Raw genomic sequence first — 14286 nt, 5'->3', positions numbered from 1 at the left:
CACAGAGACCTAGAACCAGACAGGAGTGGAGTAATCACAGAGACCTAGAACCAGACAGGAGTGGAGTAATCACAAAGAGACCTAGAACCAGACAGGAGTGGAGTAATCACAAAGAGACCTAGAACCAGACAGGAGTGGAGTAATCACACAGAGACCTAGAACCAGACAGGAGTGGAGTAAAAAGAGAAAGGGCTATTTTTGCCATAAAACTAGACTTACATATGAATCTGTTCTGAAAAGGCTTGACAGACTTAAATAGAGAGGACGGTTATTTTCTTACCGAACTGCAGATTTCCTCTTTCAAGCAAAGCCAGGATAATTCCACTGTACGTCCTAAGCAGTCATGCATATGTCAGTGTTCCCTACCAACTGCTAACCACTGCAATGGGATAAACCTATGATGAAGAATACAATTGAAGAGCCACATGCTGCGTTGGGGAGAGTGTGTGAGTGGGGGTCAGAGGATGCTGTACACAAAACAAGCCAATGGAAGAGCTAAAAAGGAGGATTAAATGTATTGTAACAGGATGTTTGTAACCTCTCTCTTTTTCTCTCTTATTTAATCTCTCTGTCACACACACATTCCACACACATATCACACCAACACACACACACACACTGACATGCACACACACATACACAAGAGCGTGCTCATACACAAGCATACATGCACATGAGCACACACATGCATGCACGCACGTACATACACACACACACACACACACACACACAGTGACTCATATTTTTTGTGTGACATCATGCCAAGCTGCAGAGGCGGCATGCTCATGGCGTGTATAGGGGCACGTGCCCCCTCAGATTTGTCATGTAAAAATCTAATATTTATTTGAGATTTTTGTTGTTGTTGTTTTCCTCTGTAATCCAACTAGCAATTGTATGAAGTTGTCTTTAGCCCAGATAGGTTCCCAATCTGCCGACCTCATAACTAGCTACCAAGAAGCCCTCTTCAGGCTATTCTAAATGTTCTGCCTAAAATACAAAAAGGCTAAATTCATTTTTAATTGCTAGTTGCAGAGCCCTTACCATTCAGGGCCGAGTCTTACTATCCAAAGTTGAGGGCATTTCAAGTTTAGTACAGCCTGTACGCTTATGCATTATCTCTTTATGTTGAACCTGAGTCTTGTAAATGCCATTGATTCACTCTTGTTTCAATTCCGAGGGAAAAACTCACCTGAATAGTCAAATGTGAAAAGAAAACCTGTTGTTAGGGGATGTTCAAATTGCGGTTTTAATGTGCTGGATTTACAAACAATCAATTATCTTTAAGTTGAACTAGATTGAACATTGTGAAATTACAAATAGCTCTTTATATACAGCAATAAACAGATTTTGTGCTCTCAAATCAGTGCGATTACTAACATTCTTCATTAACAATATGGGCAAAATGAATTGTTGACAATGGAAAAGGTGGGAATGTTGTTCCCTTGTCATATACATTTCTACATTTACTTTCAATATAGCATTAAAAATAGCTTTCCAGATGGCATCCGCGATGCAAATATTGAGTGGTGACTAAAACAGCCTGGTCAAATCTGGGTCCCAAGGCCAAACTATTTGAGAACCACTGCACTACAGCTGACCACTACACTCTTAGAAAATAAGGTACTGTCTAGAACTTAAAAGGGTTCTCCGGCTGTCCCCATAGGAGGACCCTTTGAAGAACCATTGTTGGTTCTAGGTCGATCTCTTTTGTTTCCAAGTATAACTGTTTTAGGTTCCATGTAGAACCCTTTCCACAGAGGGTTCTACATGGAACCCAAAATGGTTCTAGCTGGACAAAAAAGGGTTTTTCCTGGAATCCAAAATGGTTATTCTATGGGGACAGCTGAAGAACCCTTTTGGAACCCTTTTTTCTAAGAGTGTAGGAAGAAGGAGAACAAGCTTTATATAACAGTCTCGTCCTCATATATCTGTTAAATTTAGATCAGAGTCCCAGATTCCACATTTCCACTGCCACTTCCTGTGCTGTGTGTTCTGGGTCTGTCAGAATGGAGCTTATCAGACAGGGGCAGAAACAGGGGGGCAGAAACAGGGGGCAGAAACAGGGTGGGAGAAACAGGGGGCAGAAACAGGGGGCAGAAACAGGGGGCAGAAACAGGGGGCAGAAACAGGGTGGGAGAAACAGGGGGCAGAAACAGGGGGCAGAAACAGGGGGCAGAAACAGGGTGGGAGAAACAGGGGGCAGAAACAGGGTGGGAGAAACAGGGGGCAGAAACAGGGGGCAGAAACAGGGGGCAGAAACAGGGTGGGAGAAACAGGGGGCAGAAACAGGGGGCAGAAACAGGGGGCAGAAACAGGGGGGGCAGAAACAGGGGGCAGAAACAGGGGGTCAGAGACCGGGGGCAGAAACAGGGGGCAGAAACAGGGGGAGAGACAAAGGTGTGTGCAAACACACTCACAGATGCACAGTCAGACACAGTCACTCACACACTCACAGATGCACAGTCAGATACAGTCACACACACAGACACAGAAACAGAAACAGACAGTCACACACATGCACACACACACGCACGCACGCACACACACACACACACACACACACACACACACACACACACACACACACACACACACACACACACACACACACACACACACACAGAAACAGACAGTCAAACACAGAAACAGACAGTCAAACACACACACACACACACATAGAAACAGACAGTCACACACGCACACATACACACACACACACACACACACTCACACTCACACACACATACACACAGTCAACACACACACACACACACACACACACACACACACACACACACACACAGAAACCGACAGTCAAACACACACACACACACACACACACAAACACAGACAGACAGGCAGGCGTGTGGGGACAAGAGGGAGCAGCAACACAACACTGTGGCTCGTCTTCCATATAACCAAAGGCCCCCAGTGAGAAGACAATGTGTCTCCATGACAGAAAGCTCACAGCTCTGATTTATCTTATAACATGGCCTCCAGCAGAGAGGCATCAGTGTTCTCCTTCCCTTTAACATCTCTGTCTCATGACGATCACCATCTTGAGTGATTGGAAAATGAGCTGGTTGACAAGAAACACCATCATTTTTATATTGTTATCTAGAAATGATCATGTTATTTATGGTTTAATGTTATTGTAATATGATCATTGTAATCCTTTGTTCTGCTGTTTAATAACCATGATGAGGATTTACAGATAAAGCTCAAAATGATGAAACTGGATCTAGAGTCGGATTAATATTCCATATGTTCACTAACCGAAAATGGCTATAATAGGATTAATACAATACTTATCTTAGTTTTTTTGCCTGCACAAAGTTGCAGGCAATGGAGTGTATTGTATGTACATTGCATGTATGTATAGGTTACTTTCTGAATGATTCACAATACTGTAAATAGAACATTCAAATAACTCCCTGTCTGTATTCCCTGGGCTGTGGACTAGACAAACCTGATGTGACATCGATGTCCACAGAAGGGAAGAGGTGACATGCCTTGAGACTCAGAGGTCAGTGTTTAAAACAGGACAGGACAAAGTGTATCACTAGGTCACCCGTCCAAAGCTGGGTCCCAATGTTAGCATCACAGCCACCTGGATAACAGCCTGGGAAAAGCCTGGGAGCCAGGCCTTCCGTTTCCCAGAACAGATCGCTACTAATCACATTGTTCCTCATTCACTCAAGCTAGTCAAGCTCACTCCTCAATCCGTCATACAATCTAATACAATTACGGCAGCTATGCAGCAGCCACTCTCCTGAAGGAATGTGTGTGTGTGTGTGTGTGTGTGTGTGTGTGTGTGTGTGTGTGTGTGTGTGCGTGCGTGCGTGCGTGCGTGCGTGCGTGCGTGCGTGCGCGTGTGTGTGTGTGTGTGTGTGTGCGTGCGTGTGCGTGTGTGTACACAGTATGTGTGCATGTGTGGGATACAATAGGTTGGCTGAAATTGCTATCTTGTGAAAGCAAAAGGAGTCAATCTTAAAAGTGAGTTGCAGCTATACTTTCCCCACTTGTCATCCATTTAGCTGTTATACCTTTGTCTCCCACTACTGAGCCATATACTGTAGAAGCACGTCTATGTAAGCAGTTATCAAATTAGCTATTGATTAAAACAGCCAGGTCACCCATGATACAAGTCCGTATTCGACATCCCTCCATGTCTGAGGACGTCAGCTGATGACATGGAAACCGGCCACTAGGGGCAACAGTGAGTACTGTTATCTTCAAATAGGTTTCAGTTTTGCATTGGTTATGGAGGATGGGTGTAAGCACCTGCCACTGGTGCCAAAGGTTACATGTTCAAATCCAGTAACAGAAAGCAGTTTTTGCCATTTTTCTTTTTAAACCTATCCCAAACTTTAGGCCCTCATTGTAAATTAAGAATTTGTTCTCAACTGACTTGCCTAGTTAAAACTTGTTGGGGATAGGGGGCAGTATTTTCACTTTGGATGAATTGCATTCTACTCTGTCCTAGATTGCTAATATATGCATATTATTATTACTATTGGATAGAAAACACTCTGAAGTTTCTAAAACTGTTTGAATTATGTCTGTGAGTATAACAGAACTCATAGGGCAGGCAATCTTCCAAACAGGAAGTGAAATTCTGAATACATGTCTAATTTCAAGTCATCGCCTATTCACTTCCAAATAAGATATGGATCTGGTAGCACTTCCTACGCCTTCCACTAGATGTCCGCATTCAGTAGAACGTGGAATGGAGCTTCTGCTGTGAACTTTGACTGAATGGGAGGGGAAATAGTCACTGTCTTGGCAGAATGCAATTTCCCTGTGGCGCATTTGTCTGCTGATGTCACCGTCGTTCCATTTGGCTGCAGATGAAAACGTATGATCCGGTTGGAACGTTATTGGATATATATGAAAATAACATCCTGAAGATTGATTCTCTACTTAGTTTGACCAGTTTATTTGACCTGGAATATATCTTTTTGAAATTTTCGTCCGAGTTCTGCTGGACCAGCGTCAGCTTTTGGGCACGTGAGCTGAAAATGCTAGCAAATGCAGCTAATTGGACACTAGTATTGGACATTATGGAACAAAACAACAATTTATTGTGGAACTAGGACTCCTTGCACTGCATTCTGATGAAAGATCATCAAAGGTAAGGGAAAATTTATGATGTAATTTCGTATTTCTGTTGACTCCAACATGGCGGAGGAATATATTTACGTCTGAGCGCCGTCTCAGATTATTGCATGGTAGGCTTTTTTCGTAATGTTTTTAAAAAATCTGACACAGCGGTTGCATTAAGAACCAGTGTATCTTTAATTATATGTAGAACATGTATCTTTAGTCAAAGTTTATGATGAGTAATTTCTGTTATCTGGCATTTATTATGAGTATTGAGTATGAGTATTTCTGTTATCTGGCGTTTATGATGAGTATTGAGTATGAGTATTTCTGTTATCTGGCATTTATGATGAGTATTGAGTATGAGTATTTCTGTTATCTGGCGTTTATGATGAGTATTGAGTATGAGTATTTCTGTTATCTGGCATTTATGATGAGTATTGAGTATGAGTATTTCTGTTATCTGGAATTAATGCCTTAACTGAACCTTAAAAACTTTGAAATGTGACATTGGGAACAACTTTGAAATTTGACGTTTGAGAAACATGGATGAACATCTAATTCTGAAGTGAGACTGTGAGAGCTTGAGAGAATCCCCACAATACGGTTTGTTATCATTTTTGGTAGCGATCTGGTCATCCGGAATCACAACAACTCAAGGGCTTCTGCCTCAGCAAAGCGTGAAACGTTGTCACTAACCCATCTCTTAACCAATTTACCGCATGGTGATGTCACCATGGAAAGCCGAAACTGCCGCCCATGCAAACCTGCTGATTAGAAAGTCCTATATAGATAGTATTTTTAACTAGCAACTATCAGGGAATATCACTGATCACATTTATTCACACTTTTACAGTGTTAGTTTCATCAGCTGTTGTACAATATGATACAAAACACAGGAAAAACAGCAATTTAAACACTCAATTCTGAGTGAAAAGCTAAGCTCCCACAGTATATATAGGATTATTCCTGAACCTTTGTCTTTCTCTGCCACAGCCACTGTAGGTTTAGGGAGGGTGTGTTACTAGTGTGGCGCAGAAGGGACATTTTTTTGTCAGTTGACTCCTTTTACACATATATTTTCTGCTTAGTCACAAACAGGCTTTTTAAAAGAACAGACTTGCCAAATCCAAAATGGCCAAACCTCGAAGGCAGTCGTCACAGCAGGGAAAGTACACCCTGCCAGCGCCAATCAACCCTGTGCCATCCCACACAAACAAGCAAGACCCCTGCAGTCAAAGTGTTATGTAACTGACACAGTTTTCTCAATTGAACTCTGACTATTACTGCAGGAATAGAAGGATGAGGCTGTAGTGCAAAGACCATTGATGCAGCCAAGAGCGTAGGAGTGGGACCATCATTCTGAGCTACTTAGCCTACAGATCTACAGACAAGTAGGTCAGTAGAATGCAGAATGGTATAAAAGTGAAGGAAGAAGCACTGGATATTGAATAACTGCTGTTCTGCAGCTATTTTACCTTAAATGGCGCAGTGGAAGTGAGATTCAGTTCATGCATATGAAATCCAAACATTAATTTCTACTTGTCCTCCTGGTGCAGGTAGAGGTGGATGAGACTCTTCATGGTTGTCTTGAATCATTTCCCTGGAGTTTCTCTTTGCATTGTCTCCATAAGTAATGTGACAGTTCATATGGAGTTAATGCATTAAGTCCTTAAAACCCTGTCAGTCTTGAGACCTCGGCAAAAATCAGCCTTTCATTTATCTGACTTTCATTTATCTGACTTTCATTTATCTGACTTTCATTTATCTGACTTTCATTTATCTGACTTTCATATATCTGACTTTCATTTATCTGACTTTCATTTATCTGACTTTCATTTATCTGCGTACCCGTCCCTTATATTTAGCCTCACAATGAAGTGTTTTACCATTTTCTTTTCAGGACAACTAAGTATAATACACATTTACAAGTAGAATACAAATTTGACATAATCAGTTGTATTCATGAGTGTTATTGACACATGCCATTTTAAAAAAAGAAGGTCCCCAGAGAAAAAACCTGATACAAATTTATATAAATGCTGTAAGCACATGAATTGTTTGCTCAGTGAGAAATGAATATTCAACTAGTCAGTGACAGTTTTGTGAAGTTTGTAGTTTGTGACAGCAACTATTTAAGCTTATTACAGTATTATAGACACTATGTCCTACGATTTCCTACGATCTTCTATGTAGAAGAACCACTTACCTTCTAACGACACTTGTGTAGCTTGTGAGCATCATAGAGCAAAACATGTTACATGTGGGTGTTTGTAAGAGTCTCAGCTTTTAATAGATACAATTTACTATTTTGTAGCTATAACCATTCTGTCTCTACAGACCTTTTGTAAAAGAAAGACTCGGTCCCAGGCACCGGGACCCTTCGGGATGTGCCCTTATCTCACAAACACTGCTCTAGCTCAGCCCCGGTTAATCAACTCAAAAGTCTACAGCTCAAACAGACAATGTTTAAAAAGGGTAGGCAGCCCTAAATCAAGCCGGCTACCAACTACCATGTCTTCCTCTTCATCTTCATGCTGTCAAGATCACTGCAGTTCAGATCACCTCTCATATTGTGTTATGGACATAACATGCCCCATCTGGAGGGGTGCCTGTGGAACTGAGCCGGCTCATCTCAAGCCCATAATCAAACGGATTTATATGGATTGATTGAACACACCACAGGGGAGATATCTATAGATTGATAGAACAGAACACAGGGGAGATATCAATAGATTGATAGAGCACACCTCAGAGGAGATATCTATATATTGATTGAACAAACCACAGAAGAGAGATATATATATATATATTTTTTTTTACTTTATTTTATTTTTACCTTTATTTAACCAGGTAGGCAAGTTGAGAACAAGTTCTCATTTACAATTGCGACCTGGCCAAGATAAAGCAAAGCAGTTCGACAGATACAACGACACAGAGTTACACATGGAGTAAAACAAACATACAAACATACAGTCAATAATACAGTATAAACAAGTCTATATACAATGTGAGCAAATGAGGTGAGAAGGGAGGTAAAGGCAAAAAAGGCCATGGTGGCAAAGTAAATACAATTGATTGAACACACCACGTAAGATATATATATATATATATATATATATATATATATATATATATATATATATATATATTGATTGATTGATTGAACACACCACAGAGGAGATATATATATTGATTGAACACACCACAGAGGAGATATCTATAGATTGATAGAACACACCACAGAGGAGATATATATAGATTGATAGAGCACACCACAGTGGCGATATATATACATTTACATTACATTTAAGTCATTTAGCAGACGCTCTTATCCAGAGCGACTTACAAATTGGTGCTTTCACCTTATGACATCCAGTGGAACAGCCACTTTACAATAGTGCATCTAGGTCTTTTAAGGGGGGTGAGAAGGATTACTTTATCCTATCCTAGGTATTCCTTAAAGAGGTGGGATTTCAGGTGTCTCCGGAAGGTGGTGATTGACTCCGCTGTCCTGGCGTCGTGAGGGAGTTTGTTCCACCATTGGGGGGCCAGAGCCCTTCATATAGATGTGAAATGCTTACTTACAGGCTCTAACCAATCTATGATAGTGTATTTAGGGGTAATGTCCAAGACTAAGTTACACATATGGACCGATGGGAGAGGAGTGGCCATCCCACCTCATCTCCAGCACCCCCTCCACCAGCACCTCCTACCCCTGCTACAGCATCCAACTCCGAGGCTCTGCGTCTGGCGCTCCCAGCATCCAGGAGGTGCTGTTGGAGGTGCTGGTGGGGAGGAGAGCGTGAGCGTCCTCGTCTCCAGTCTGACGAGACGAGCCCTGGAGTGGGCGAACGCAGTGTGGAATGTCCCAGACTCGGCGAGGGATCATTACCCCGAGTATGATGATCACCCACCAGAGGGTCGGTGGGTGTCACCTGCGACAGGAGTAGGAGAGGACTTTGCCCTGGAGTTGACCTTGGCCGCAGGAGGTGGCGACAGGGCGTTGATAGACCACTACCGCTGTAGCCTCAGGGAGGACGTCCGCAGGGAGCTAGCTGGACACCACCCTCAGTTTGGATGAATTTATAGACATGTCCATTCGTCTTGACAACATGCTGGCTGCCTGTGTGCGTCCGGAACCGGCCCTGTTGTTTCCACCCCCCGGCCCTCCTGCTCCTATCCCCATGGAGTTAGAGGGTCTGCATCAAGGGGGACCGGAGAAGGAGTCTCCTCCTGCACCAGTTGTGGTCGGCGAGGACACACGGCCGACCGTGCTGGAGGAGCTCGTCTGGGAGTCGGGAAGGCAGGCGGAGCACTATTCGGTCACCCCTGGTGCGACTACGGTGGAGAGTCCAGACCAGGTTTCCACCGTGCGCATTCCCTCTGAATATGCCAATTTGGCTATCGCCTTCAGTAAAAAGATGGCGACCCAATTACCACCCCATCGTCGAGGGGACTGCGCGATAGACCGCCTGGAGAACCCTGTACTTCCTAGGAGTCACGTGTATCCATTGTCCCAGGAGGAGACAGTAGCTATGGAGACTCATATGTTGCTGAATCGCTGGGACAGGGGTACATTCGGCCCTCCGCATCACCCGTTTCCTCAAGCTTCTTTTTTGTGAAGAAGAAGGAGGGAGGTCTGCGTCCGTGCATTGATTATCGAGGTCTAAATTCTATCACTGTGGGGTTTAGTTACCCACTACCTCTCATCGCTACGGCGGTGGAATCATTTCACGGGGCGCGCCTCTTCACAAAACTGGACCTGAGGAGTGCGTATAATCTGGTGCGTATCCGGGGAGGAGATGGGTGGAAAACCGCATTTAGTACTACATCTGGCCATTATGAGTACCGCGTCATGCCACATGGGTTGAAGAATGCTCCAGCCATCTTCCAATCCTTCGTAGACGAGATTCTCAGAGACCTGCTCGGGCAGGGAGTGTTAGTGTACATCGATGACATCTTCATCTATTCTGCAGACTCCGACCACGGTGAAAGAGGTGCAGCGGTTTTTAGGGTTTGCCAATTACTACCGGAGGTTTATCCGTGGTTTTGGTCAGGTGACTGCTCCCATTACCTCACTGCTGAAGGGAGGACCGGTGCGCTTGCGTTGGTCAGCAGAGGCGGGCAGAGCTTTCAGTCGTCTGAAAGAGCTGTTCACCAATGCGCCCGTGTTGGCGCTTCCGGAACCCTCTTTAGCGTTCATAGTGGAGGTGGGCGTGTCCGATGCTGGGGTCGGGGCCGTGCTGTCCCAGCGCTCGGGCGTGCCACCAAAGCTCTGCCCTTGTGCTTTCTTTTCGAGGAAGCTCGGTCCGGCGGAACGAAACTATGACGTGGGGGACCGGGAGTTGTTAGCTGTAGTCAAGGCTCTGAAGGTTTGGAGACATTGGCTTGAGGGGGCTAAACACCCTTTTCACATCTGGACTGACAATCGTAATCTCGAGTCTATCCGGGCAGCGAGGAGACTAAATCCGCGCCAGGCTAGATGGGCCATGTTTTTTACCAGGTTTCGTTTCACCATCTCGTACCGGCCAGGCTCCCAAAACACCAAAGCCAACGTGCTGTCCCGCCTCTATGATACCGAGGAGCGGTTCGTTGAGCCGACCCCCATCATTCCACCATATCTCGTGGCACCGGTAGTATGGGAGGTGGACGCGGAGATAGAGAGGGCATCACGGTTAGAGCCGGCCCCCCTCAGTGTCCAGCAGGGGCTCAGTACGTGCCGAGGGGGGTCCGTGATAAACTAATCCGTTGAGCTCATACTCTACCCTCCTCGGGTCATCCTGGCATCAAGAGGACAGTGCAGAGTCTTAGGGGGAGATACTGGTGGCCCACGTTGGCCAAGGACGTAAGATTTTATGTCTCCTCCTGCTCGGTGTGAGCTCAAAGCAAGGCTCCTTGACACTTGTCTAGAGGGAAGTTACAGCCCCTCCCCGTTCTACAACGGTTGTGGACACACTTATCGGTGGACATTCTTACCGACCTTCCCCTGTCCCAGGGAAGTACTACGATCCTGGTTGTTGTGGATCGGTTTTCTAAGTCCTGCCGTCTCATCCCGTTGCCCTGTCTCCCCACGGCCCTGCATACTGCGTTTCTGATCGGGACCCCCAATTCACGTCCAGAGTTTGGAGGGTGTTTATGGAGAGAGGGGTCTCAGTCAGCTTGACCTCAGGTTTTCACCCCGAGAGTAATGGGCAGGTGGAGCGCTTAAACCAGGATGTGGGCAGGTTTCTGCGGTCATATTGCCGGGACCGGCCAGGTGAGTGGGCGAGATATGTTCCTTGGGGTGAGCTTGCTCAGAACTCCATCCGCCACTCCTCAACGAACATGTCCCCGTTTCAGTGTGTGTTGGGCTACCAGCCGGTCCTGGCCCCATGGCATCAGAGCCAGACCGAGGCTCCTACGGTAGAGGAATGGGTACAGCGCTCAAAGGACATCTGGAAAGCCGTCCAGGAGTCGCTGAGACTGGCGGGGGGACGGCAGAAGAGGAGCACTTACCAGCACTGCAGTGAGGCCACCGTGTTCACACCGGGGGACCGGGTCTGGCTCTCGACCCGAAACCTGCCGGAAGCTGGGGCCGCAGTGTGTGGGGCCATTTAAAGTCCAGAGGAGAATAAACGAGGTGTGTTACAGGTTACAACTTCCTAGGTATTATCGTATTAACCCCTCGTTTCATGTGTCTCTCCTCAGGCCGGTGGTGGCTGGTCCCGTTCAGGAAGGTGAGGTGCTTGAGGTCCCTCCGCCCCCTCTGGACATCGAGGGGTCGCCGGCGTACACAGTACGTGGCATTCTGGACTCGAGACGCCGGGTGAGGGGCCTACAGTACCTCTTATTAGTTGCACCTGAGTCTATTTGTGTGCCTGATGGGCTTCCTTATTTAAAGTACATTTACCCGCCCTTGTTTCGTGCGGGATTACTCATATGTTACGTCCGTATGTTTTTTGGTGTTCGTGCTCTGGACCTGGTACCCTGTGTGTTGGGTTGGTCCACTTTTTCCGCACCCTGTGTTGTTGGGAATTATTCTCAGTACAATATTAAAGTGCTTAAAGTCTTCTTGTGGAACTATATGCTCTCTGCGCCTGATTCTTCCCTCACGCACCAAGTTTCTTGTGACAACATGTGTTACTCCACTCACTACTTGTAGTTTTATAGTATGTTTGTGTTTTTGGTCTTAATGTTCCGGTCGGTAGCTAGCTAACACTCACTCACGTGGCTGCTAGCACCATCATGAAAAGGGGCATGAGGGAAGCCCTATCGTATTACGTTTAGGTAGTGAGAACGCCTGAGAGCAGGCACTGTTGAAAGTTATCTTTAGACATGTTGGACTTTTCTTAAATGTAATTTTGTTATTGACTAAAAGAAGCAGACAACAAGAAAATTGCATTTGAAAAAGGTTTTTGCTGTGACCCAATGGGGTAACCAAGGTAACCATGGGTTGGTTTCCCCCAAGGCAGGTGGGACCGCGACATTCTATCTAATACAGACTGGGAGTATGGATGCATCCCAAATGGTGTCTGTTCCCTATATAGTGCACTACATTTTACCAGAGCCCTACATGTGTCCTGTTAAAAGGCAGTGCAATATATAGTGAATAAGGCTCCATTTGGAATGCATGATGTGAGAGTTCCAAAAAAAAACACCACATGCCAAATGGATGCAGGGTTCCAAGGCAAACACGTGTCCAGACTCTGGGTTTGTCAGGCTGGAAATACTACCACTGGAGCATGTCTGTGGACCAGATGGCACAAACCAGAGTCCACATTGGCCAGGATACACACACACCACTGAGACGTGGCAGACAGAGAGGCTTATGGTGATTTGCTTACTGTGTTTTAAGAATGATACACCCAGTAGCACAAGCAACAACAAAAAAAAATCAATTTTCAGACATAAGTGCATAAGAAATACAGTCTAGTTTTCCCTTGAGGATACATCTATATGCTTGAAGCATCATTGCTTGCCTCTGCAATACTCTAGATCAGTGGTATTCAAAGTTGGGGTCAAATACATTTTTGGGTAGGGGACAACGACAAACAATAAAATAAAAATGACTGATTATTGTATGGGACAACATACAAATGTTTTTTGAGAAAGAAAAATGCTTGACCAATTTTAAGGTTGTGTCATTAGATTTGGAGTTGGGTCCTCAGAAATTCTGGCTAAATAAATGGGTTCCCCACTGAAAAGGTTTGAAAACCACTCCTCTAGATGTTACTATTTCAGTCCATCCATCCCATAATCAGAGTTGTCATTGACATTATTTCTGAAGTTCAGTAAGTGCAGTGAGATATTGGTCTCTCTCTCTGTGTGTGTGTGTGTGTGTGTGTGTGTGTGCGTGCGTGCGTGCGTGCGTGCGTTCAGTCTGTTCCACTGGGGATGACATCACCAGTCATTAGTGGTATTCCCTATGCATTCCAGGGCCAGACTCTTCACATCACATGGTAATGAATTACGTGGGTGTGTGAGGAAAGGTGCATCTGAATCCTGACAAATTATCACAACATCCAACACACGAACACTGACACGCAGGGACACACACAGACGAAGGAAGCATGCACAAGCACACGCACACACGACCAAACATATGCTTACTTACATTAAGTACATTCTCAGGCCATTTTACATAGATCTGACCAGTCCTGCAGATCATAGAGTACATCTCCCTTCCTGCTGTGTCTAACTGATATGTTTGACATTTGTTATATGATTACATTTAGCTTAACATAGCAGAGAGTTTATATGCCTGGTTTCCGTTTGGAGACAGACATTCGCCCGAGTGAAAAGAATGACAGAATTTCACAGCAGATCAGACTCCCCACTGGATGCAAGATTTATAACAGCCAGAGAAGGACCACATTTGTTTTTGTAACAGCCCAGTTCTGATTCCCACTTAACATTGGGGTTTAGAAAATGTCATAGCTATAATTCACTCCCTCACTCAGCTCCCCAATCGGGTTGCCTAATGGGAGCCACAACCAATGAAAACAAAAGGCGTAATGCATCTCATGGGGTCATACAAAAACATGACTGATGTTACTGTAAGCATTAGAAGTCCACCTCTACCCTTACCTCTTCAAATTGCTGGATGTCAGTGGCATTGGGTAAAATTCTAAGCCGTTTTAAGATGGTCATACCATGGGTCATTTAGCTATTTGGAATTTAGGATCCCTTTAGGTATAAAAA

General features: G+C 44.9%; 1 protein-coding gene across 1 annotated transcript in view; it reads right to left on the bottom strand.

Annotated features, from left to right (window-relative positions):
* LOC115142363 (neuron navigator 1-like) overlaps positions 1 to 6794 on the bottom strand; it is a 145347-nt gene extending 138553 nt beyond the window's left edge. The window contains exon 1 of the mRNA XM_065002012.1: positions 6582 to 6794. Coding sequence (XP_064858084.1) covers positions 6582 to 6635 — 54 coding nt within the window. The 5' untranslated portion in view covers positions 6636 to 6794. The remainder of the gene's footprint in view (positions 1 to 6581) is intronic.
* Positions 6795 to 14286: the final 7492 nt, after the last annotated feature.

This window comes from Oncorhynchus nerka, linkage group LG15 (genome assembly GCF_034236695.1).
Source record: "Oncorhynchus nerka isolate Pitt River linkage group LG15, Oner_Uvic_2.0, whole genome shotgun sequence".
Taxonomy (NCBI): domain Eukaryota; kingdom Metazoa; phylum Chordata; class Actinopteri; order Salmoniformes; family Salmonidae; genus Oncorhynchus; species Oncorhynchus nerka.
The sequence above is the reverse complement of the archived record's forward strand: the minus strand, read 5'-3'. Positions and strand labels throughout refer to the sequence as shown.